This window comes from Mixophyes fleayi, chromosome 9, assembly GCF_038048845.1.
Source record: "Mixophyes fleayi isolate aMixFle1 chromosome 9, aMixFle1.hap1, whole genome shotgun sequence".
Classification (NCBI taxonomy): Eukaryota; Metazoa; Chordata; class Amphibia; order Anura; family Limnodynastidae; genus Mixophyes; species Mixophyes fleayi.
In genome coordinates this window covers 122,644,403-122,654,260 of record NC_134410.1, presented here as the reverse complement: position 1 = coordinate 122,654,260, position 9,858 = coordinate 122,644,403, and the positions used below count along the sequence as shown (strand labels likewise).

At 41.0% G+C, this 9,858-nt stretch overlaps 1 protein-coding gene across 1 annotated transcript; it reads left to right on the top strand.

Moving 5' to 3' along the window:
- The first annotated feature begins 2,405 nt into the window (after positions 1-2,405).
- SLC34A3 (solute carrier family 34 member 3) lies at positions 2,406-9,378 on the top strand. The gene is made up of 12 exons (XM_075186093.1): positions 2,406-2,505; positions 3,436-3,543; positions 3,655-3,783; positions 3,890-4,033; positions 4,311-4,422; positions 4,943-5,138; positions 5,734-5,829; positions 6,177-6,294; positions 6,497-6,664; positions 7,167-7,283; positions 7,707-7,831; positions 8,762-9,378. The coding sequence occupies exons 1-12, from the start codon at positions 2,406-2,408 to the stop codon at positions 9,269-9,271; spliced, it is 1,923 nt and encodes a 640-aa protein (XP_075042194.1). The 3' UTR covers positions 9,272-9,378.
- The last annotated feature ends 480 nt before the right edge of the window (positions 9,379-9,858 follow it).

The following is a 9,858-nucleotide window of genomic DNA, read 5'->3' as shown; positions in this document are numbered from 1 at the left end:
GTACATCTTTCCTGCCTCTCTATAGTCTGTGTTTGGGACTTAAATCTGCCTGTCCGTATATATATTTATAACTAAACAACTTTCCTAAAGGTACTGAATTTAATATGATCTCATTCGCTCAATTTTTTTTACCAGATTTCTTGTTTTGCATTGTTTTTAATTGTTAATTTGTGGTTATTTATGGTAATGTATTCTTATGGTATTATGTATCCTGAAGTTTGTGGAATAAGAGTGGAAGTATTTCTTAAAAGAACTGAGTGCATAGATATCCTTATATTTCCTCTATATTGGGCAATAGGCTCACTGGACACATGGGGCCTGAGTAATTAAGAAAAGTAAGGCAAAAAAATGCAAATTTTCTCCTGGACAAACCATGTTACAATGCAAGGGGTGCAAATTAGTTTATTATTTTGCACATAAGTTAAATACTGGCTGTTTTTTCAAGTAGCACACAAATACTTAACAGCTTTATTTTTACACTGAAATTTAAAGTTGATCTAGAACAACTATAAATCCATCCCCACATTTTAAATTTACCTCCCCCTCTAATGCAACATGGTTTTGCCCAGGTGCAAAGTTACTCATTTTTTTTGCTTTACTTTCGTTAATGAATCAGGCCCATGGTCTGTGAGCAACATAGAAAAGATTTCGTGTTACTTGATTTTTTTTTATTTTACTGTATTCACAAGTTAATAACATTAACTATTTGTCACGGTCCATCATAAAAAAAAACAACAATAAATGATTTTACAATTTAATGATGTAATTTGGGGCTCCGTTAACACAATACATTTTCTTTTGTAATAAAAGTATATATATAATTTTATTCTTATGAAGTTGAGGATGTTACTGGTCCCCAAATTATTATTTTTTCCCCAATGGGCCCTTTGTATCTACTTTCAGCCCTGATGTCAGCAATTCTTTCACCCTGAGGTTCTGTATTCTCAGGGGTTGAGTGGTGCAACATCAGGCCCTATTGCCGTTCTCGCTTCCCGGTCCCCTTGAGAGCAGAATGGAAGCCGTAGGGAAAAGAGGGGAGTTCCCGGAGAGGATGCTGAGTCCCTCTCACCCCCTGAACCCCTGCTTTCTTATTTTCATTCTAAACTACAGACTACTGTCCCTGTTTACAGTATAACTAATCCTATTCGAAGAAAGCATAGGAACAATTACAGCTATAAAGTATTACAACCTTCTAAGAATCTGTATAAACTGCACTTTATTCCTTTCCGTAATTGTTTTACACTTGTACATTGTACGTTTCTTGCTAGTTAAATATACACAGTTTACTTAACTATACCACGTCCTATGGACAATATTGGTTTATACAATGGCAATCGCTAAGAAGACTTGTGAGATAACATTCTACAATGTATATATTTTTTAAGATGTTGCTCGGGCTGTAAGGAAAGAATTAATTCTTATGTGTCTCGGATGCCTGTCTCTAAGCCTTTTGAAGAACATTTCAGGGAGCCTTTATTAGCCTATAATGGTCGATGGCGAATTTACAAATTTTTAGCAAATTTATTATTATGCTCCTGTATTTTATTCATGTCTCCCAATTGTGCTTCTTTTAAACCACATATTCACATATCCCTCTCTTCTTTTAAATTGTCCTTATTTTTGATGTGATTATACATTTGCATGGATAAACTACTTAAAGGGATCTATTTCATAACGAAGTAAAGCAAGCAAACTCATTATCAGGTCTTAGGACGTTATATATTTTTGCTTAACTACATTTTTCCATTGCTTAAAAAAAAAATAACCACAAGAAAACAGCCGGGAAAGATTATTTCTTGAAACGCGCTATGGTCTCTCCCTCCGGTCCGTGCCGCGGCAGAGCTGTGAGGTATACAGGAAGTCGGGTGTGAGTATAGTGTAGTCCGAAAGTTCAACTTGGAAGACAAGACAACTCGCTTACTCTATACCCCACAGCTCTCATGGTTTCCACATAATTCCTAGCCTAGTGCATAAACAGCAATTCGTAATTATTTTTGGGACTATGGGAGGAAACTGGAGCAGTTGGAGGAAACTCACGCAAACACAGGGAGAACATACAAACTCCACACAGATTGTGTCCTGGTTGGAATCGAACCCATGACCATTGAGCTGTAAGACAGCCATGCTAACCAGTATACCACCATGATGTTTCAAAGCAAATGGCAACTGGTCCACTTTACATGTCCTTTTTAACTGTGTGTAATATTGCAAGCTAAATTTTTTACTGAAAGGATAAGTAAAGCTAAACAAACAATACATTTAACTAGGGTATATATTTTTGTGCATGATATACATATACATTTTCTGCATTCTACACAAAGTGTCTCCAATCTGATGTAAAGTTTTCTCCCACCACAGAGTGACACCAGCAGACTTGTAAAGGGTCTGAGAGCAGTGCCTTCAACATGCCATTCACCACCAACAACACCCAGATGCCTCTCTCCGACATAAAAATGAGCACCGATGACACGCCGGTAAAGGTCCCACTGGACGAGGCCCCGATGGGTATGATTGAACATCCCCAGATCGCCGATTTTTTTTAAAGTACATCCCACGGAGGCAGCCATTTTGTGGGCCAAATACTAAAGTGCCTCAGTGATGTCACTAGTTCCTAGTGATTTGATAGGCCGAATTCACAAAATGGCTGCCTCCGCTAAGTAGAGGTAACGGGTACACCTTAAATCAATCTAATCTGCCATCTCTATCTCTCTTTCTGAGGCAGCAGTTGTGAAGAGAGATGAAATGTGTTGAAATGTCATGATGTGCATAATGGGAGTTAATCATAGATCTGTTGGTATCAGACAGGGTGAATTACAGTCCCTGTCGCACAATGGATCAGTAAAGATTAGCTAAGATAAAAATTAGATATATCTACTGCAATATTAGACTTAATGTGACACAGCTCATTAGTGGCAGAAATAAATAATTATATATGTGGTAAATGTAATTGTCTGAAGCTGTTAATACTCTCTGGCCTTGTCAGAGTGGCAGGCAGCGGGCACACACAGCTCTCTGTTTACAACGAATGTGGCGCTGTTGCACCTTTAAAAATATTTTGTTTTGCGGGATGAGATTACTTAAATGAGGTAAAGGGATGGAGAAGACGCCTTTAGGTGCAAGTTCCCTGCTCTGTGGAAGGGTATACAGTATTTTTATCCCCACAAACGGGACCCTCTGAGTTGAGGACCTCATCCCTGCCTCCCCAGGAGTTGTTCCAGAAGGTTCTCACCTCACCTAATGAGAGAGGAGAGTAGTCTTTCCTTCTCTTGAGGGGAGACCGTCATTGCCTGGCCCTCCTCAACTCCGAACTCCAGTAGTGACCATACACCCTGCACCCCCGCTAGCTCTACCATACCACTGTTTCTGACCCCTATATGCTACACGGTATTGGTCACAGACAGCTTTAATGAGTAATATTTAGCTGTTGCTTCTTAGACTCCAATTACGCAATGTCCATTGATTTACCCGGTCATGAGGAAGTTAACGAAGAAGACGATCCTTGGGCTCTACCAGAACTGCAAGCTTCTGGCCCTTCCTGGAAAGGTGAGTTACAAACATAGTTTTCCATCACTAGTTTACAGTAATGTTACCTAGTATACAGTATTGATTATTTCCAAGGGTCTGACATTCAACGGATTGTTGGTTTGTCTCCAGAGTTGAACAATAAGCAGAGAGTGAAACGCGTTGTGTCCGGCACAGTCAAAGGCTGCCTTCTCCTGGGGTTCCTCTATTTGTTCATCTGTTCTTTGGATGTTTTGAGCTCAGCATTCCAGCTGGTGGGAAGTGAGTGACCCATATCAACCCTCGGATCTCAAGAGACGAGGCCAAGAGTCCCAAGTTCTCCTTCGTCAAACATTATTTGACCTCATTCATTTGTTGTCCTGTGCAGGTAAACTCACGGGTGATATCTTCAGTGATAATGAGGTTCTTGCAAATCCAATCGCTGGACTGGTCATTGGTGTCCTGGTAACTGTCCTGGTGCAGAGCTCAAGTACTTCATCTTCTATCATCGTCAGCATGGTGTCATCTGGAAGTAAGGACTTGTGCCACCAATCTGGGGTAGAAGGGAGATAATATAACTGGGATCAACTGTGAGAGAGGTTAAATACTGGGGGTGGGTCATCTATGTCATACGGCAAGCAATGTGGACACCTATGTTATGATATAAACTGCACAGAACATCTATGATAAAAGGCAAGAATTGGTGACATCTATGTTAGAAGATAATTAATGGGACCCTTGTTTCCGGAGATATATTATTGGGGTTTGGTTTTATGGCAGAAGAATACATCCAATCTCTTCTTTCCTAGTCCTTAACGTGAAGGCCTCTGTCCCCATCATCATGGGGGTGAATGTTGGAACGTCGGTAACCAGCACCTTGGTATCCTTGGCGCAATCCGGAGACCGCAATGAATTTCGAAGGTACAGTTCCTCGTGTCCTCTCCAGTTATGTGGACACATTAAATGTAATTTCGAAACGTTATTGGTTAATCTGGGAACCAACAACACCATGAGACAAACAACATTATATTTCCGATAGCTTAAGTCTTAACTCTAACGTGATCATATTTGCTATAACAGAAGTTTATGCCATAGGGTGATTTTAACGCTTATAAATGCACTGCTACAGATTGTACTAATGACCTTGCTTTATCCGTCTCCGTTTCTTTCACCCTTGTCTTTATATCACCAAAGAAAGTTGTTTAGTGTGGTTGCCTCGAATACAACAAAATGCAGTGCATGTATACAGCAAGGCCGTGTGCGGGCAACAAGCAAGAAATATATCTGCCTGATTGTACCAATACATGGCTGAAAGGCACAGAATGAAATGTAAAGCAGCGTATAGTAGCGATGGCCTCTTAACATGGGATATTATGGGCGATATTTTATAGACCTTCACAGCACAGAATGAGTCAGCGATGTAATGGTTTGGATTTTCTAGGGCGTTTGGGGGTTCTGCCGTGCACGGAATGTTCAACTGGCTGACGGTCATTGTGTTCCTCCCTATTGAGCTGGGAACTGGATATCTCTTCTACCTCTCCCAAGCCATCATCAAAACCTTCAACATTCACGCGGGAGGAAACGCTCCTGACATCCTTAAAGTCATCACACGACCTTTTACCGATCTCATTATCAAGGTGAGACGCTAATAACTTTTATATGTGATCGCTTCTTGCCTGTATCTACTTTTGTTGTAGCTATCTAATAAGGGCCTGGTAGTGACCGTGCGAAATCTTCTAAAATTCAATCCTATACTAAAAATAAATATATTTTACTTGATAGTTGCCCCCACCTGCTCTTCCCTTCTTGTCCTAATGCCTGAAGATTATTTTATTTGTTTTGCGTTAAAAATGCTTTAAGTGGTTCTAATCAGTATATCATCCTATTTCAGAAATGTCTCTCTTTTTCATGTTCCAATAATGATAGTGTATTATTTATTTTTCAAAATACATTTCTGGACATTTTGGTTAAAGTGTACCCATTGCCTATGCAGAGTTCTGTCCACTATTTTGTAAAGCTTAAAAAATATTCTCAAGAGCTTTAAATTTCACTTGTGACATCGCTGAGGCGCGAGACACAACATACCTCATGCCCCCATCAGGTTCCTAGTTCGCTAGGGAGGTTGTGCCGTTAAAAAGCTTGGACTGTGCTCTGCAAAACATGGACACGTGGATTGTTGCAGGTTTTATCAATAGTATCCGTAAGCTAAACGTTCTTATTTACGTCCTGCAGTTGGACAGCTCAGTGATTGCCGGTAACGCCGTCGGGAATCCGGAGTACGTGAATAAAAGTCTGGTCAAGAGATGGTGCCTCACGACTGTGACAAACGTAGGTGTCCAACGCCGGTGATGTCTGCAATTAAAGAGCAAAGTCCCTCAATTGAGTTAGGAAGTTAGGTGATGCAGTAATGGTGAAGACACCACATTAAAAGTTATATCTCCAACAGCAAAAACAAGGCAATAAATATAAAGCATTCTTTATTGTTTTAAGGGTTCGATGGGACTATTTTTAAAAGAACTAAAGCCCAAAATTAAAATGTTTCTCTGCGAACCAAGAGAATGCAGTTGTTTGAGCTGCTGTGACATCAATGGCTCTGTCCCGATCTATCCGCACAGTGCATTTCTGCCAAGTAAGTCTGCAAAGCTGTCAGTCACTCTGTCTCTGCTCTGTCATAGGTAACAGAATACACTCCGGCTACTAACATGACTAACTGCAGCGCTGTCACCTGCTTCACCAACGGAAGTGGAACATTTGTAGAAGAAACCATCACCATTAAAGAAAACGTGGAAAGATGTAAGTGAAAGATCTGTGGGATTTGTCCTAAATGCTCCTTAAGTAAATGGCCACTTGGATCTTACCACACTTAATTTTACCTGGGCCATTATGGGCTGATGAAAAGGTCCTCTCTGTATAAAGATTTGTAACCATATATCAGGATAAGTATTTGCCGCAATATGGATGGACGCCTTTGACGAATCTCTCTGTCTTCAAACAGGTGTCCACATCTTTGCGTACGCCAATCTCTCGGACATAGCGGTGGGCTTGATCCTCCTGACCGCCTCTCTTCTGGTCCTCTGCACTTGTCTCATCCTCATCGTCAAACTTCTCAACTCCGTCCTGAAGGGGCACATCGCTCATGTCATTAAGAAGATCATTAACGCTGGTGAGGACATGGGACTTGTAGTTTCACAACATCTGGGTTGGCCGGGCCTGAGCTAGATCTCCTTATGGACATGAGCAGTAACATCTACTGGCTATAAAATGGTATTGCGCCCTTGCAGCAAAGGGTTTACATTACCCATCAATGACAGTTATAATCAGTATTAACAATTGTACTGCATATGATTTTCTAAACAGTATTATATCCCTACTGTAACGCAAATAGCCTTTTACAACGCAAAACGATAAATTCAAGCATGTCGCATTACTTCCTGTTACATTATTGTCATAGAGTCTGTTAAGTATAAGTTTAAGGGGTAGATTTATCAAATCTTCAAGCAACCAATTAGATTCTAGCGATCACGTTCTAGAATATACTAGATAAATGAGAGCTAGAATATGATTGGTTGCTATGGGCAACACCTACACTTTTTCTGTTTAGAAGGTTCGATAACTCCATCCCCAAGTGATAATGTAGTAACACTTTACGTTCTATGTCCACACAGACTTCCCATTCCCATTCAGCTGGCTCACTGGATATTTGGCGATTCTTGTTGGTGCCATAATGACATTCGTGGTTCAGAGCAGCTCTGTCTTCACTGCGGCTATTGTGCCCTTGATGGGTAAGTGACATAAAACCCAGAACTACACATTATATTATGGACAGTCCCATGATGATGAATACCCCACGTTACTAGTATCGTATTAAAATTCTTTGCTCCAGATAATTCCTTGTTCATTAATATAGATACGTTCATGCAGCCAACATCGCTAATTCTGTTAAGTTTTGTCCATGTGTAAATGTTATCTGAGTTTTGGGCACCATTGTAGATACGTTTTTGATAAGTAACACCGATAGGCACAGTATCTGTTTTGTCAATGAATAGCTGGGACTATCAGCATGAAAAAACCAGGCTCAGGCAATTTGTGGCTCTTTAGCTAATCCGAAATGACAAATCCAGAGGCTGCCAAAGCATGCTGGGACTTGTAGTTCATCGTCACATTTCCTTTAGTCACTTTTTCACGGTACACTTCTTGTATTGCAGGTGTTGGGGTCATCAGCATGAAAAGAGCGTACCCCTTGTTCCTTGGTTCCAACATTGGGACCACGACAACAGCTGTGCTGGCGGCCTTGGCCAGTCCTGCGGAGTCTCTGAGCGAAGCAGTGCAGGTATAATGTCATGCAATTCCCTGCTTGTCCTGAAGTTCTGTGGGGACGCTGTAGAGCAGGGGTGGGCAAACCTGTCCTCAAGGGCCATATCCAGTTCATGTTTTTAGGATTTCTGTCTGTAGAAACAGGTGGGATAATTACTGACCCAGCCAAATAGATTAACTCAGCTGTACATGATTAAAGAAATCCTAAAAACATGAACTGGATATGGCCCTTGAGGACAGGTTTGCCCACCCCTGCTGTAGAGCAATATATTGCAAAAAAAAAAGACGACTATTAGATAAAAGGTCATATCGTTTATGTTGAATTTAAAACCACATTTAAAAGAGCTTCATGTCTATTTTCTACAGATACAGATTTTGCACAAAACTCTATAATCTATACTGTTCTATTGCTGAAATAAATCTGATTAACTTGTAGAGATGACTCAGTGAATAACTAAGTCATCACATAGGTTCCGGTAAAAATGTAAAAGGACGGGCTCGACAGCTGTTTTGTTAGCGGCAATTAATAGGTTATCCACGTTTCTCATCCAATCACACCTGCGCCTTAAACAATACCCTCTTCCGAACTTCCAAAGACAACTTTTTTAATGCTAAAAACAGTTTTTCGCTGCAGCGAATTGATACTTTTTTACTTTTCATTTTAACTTTTCAGCTACTGTTCAAAGTTTAATATTAGAACTTTCAGCTCTGCAGATTCCTGAGTGAACTTTAGCACAGTCAGGAGATAAGTGTATAAATATCTCACACGTCCCCAACCAACCTTTCACAACAAAGTGCTAAGTTCTAGAGAACATTTCACGGTTACTATAGGGATCGGGCCATATAATCTTGCAATGGTTTTCTGTAAAGCTATAAATAAAATCAGGTGCTTTCTATTGTGATATTATCTTGGTAATACATTTCACCGTCTTCTCCTTGGTTCTAGGTGGCTTTCATCCACTTGTTCTTCAATCTATCGGGGCTTTTACTCTGGTACGTTGTTCCCTACTTCCGTATCCCCATCCATATAGCAAAGAAGTTTGGAGATATTACCGCCAAGTACCGTTGGTTTGCCGTCCTGTACTTGCTCCTCAGCTTCCTCATCCTACCCCTGGTGGTGTTTGGCCTCTCCATGGCTGGCTGGATTGTCCTGGCCTCCGTGGGAGGTCCGATACTGGTTGTCATCATTGCCGTCATCATCATCAACATCCTACAGAAGAGGCTCCCAAAATGTTTACCGTCGTTCTTGAAGACCTGGGACTTCTTGCCCATCTGGCTGCATTCACTGGCCCCTTGGGATAAACTGATCTTCACAATGTGTAAGTGTTGCTGTAAGAAGTGTTCCCAGCACAACGATGAAGAAGATAAACCAAAGGAGCTTCTGCCTGTGGACATCCCGTCTCTTGACGCTCAATGCTACGATAACCCGGACTTTGTTCAATCCCAACATCTATGAGGTGCACCCGACACCCTCTGGACTCAAATCTCCTATTATCACTAACCCCATCCTCAACTATTTATGTTAAAGAAAAGCATTTTTTTTTTTTGTATTTTGATAAAATTCATATATTTTTTTGTATATATTATTGTCCAGGACACAAATGGTTCCAAATATAAGTCGTGGTTGGATCACGGATGAAATGAAGTTGAGCTGGTCTGTTGTCTTAATAATCCACTTTATAGGGATGAGGGATCATTAAAAAGATATATTTGTCCGATCCGTTATACCTAGGGGTGCCGAGAACGGATGTGGTGCAGAAAGAGAGTACCCTGACCATCCTTGTTGGCCCATCAGTGGTGGTCATCGTGAGCACAGATAGGGCTCAGCCCCCATCCATCACAATTCATGGATAGAGGACTGCTTGGATCGATTGCTTCTTATTTGTCCATGTGGTCGCACCGGTCCAAGGCTATGTGCGCAGTACAGGCTTTTACCAACCCCCAAGAGCTGAATGCACAGCCAGGAAGGGGGCAAGAAGCGGCCACACCAGTGCCCAAAATAATGCATTCCCTTCTGCAAATGATATACATGACATATTACAA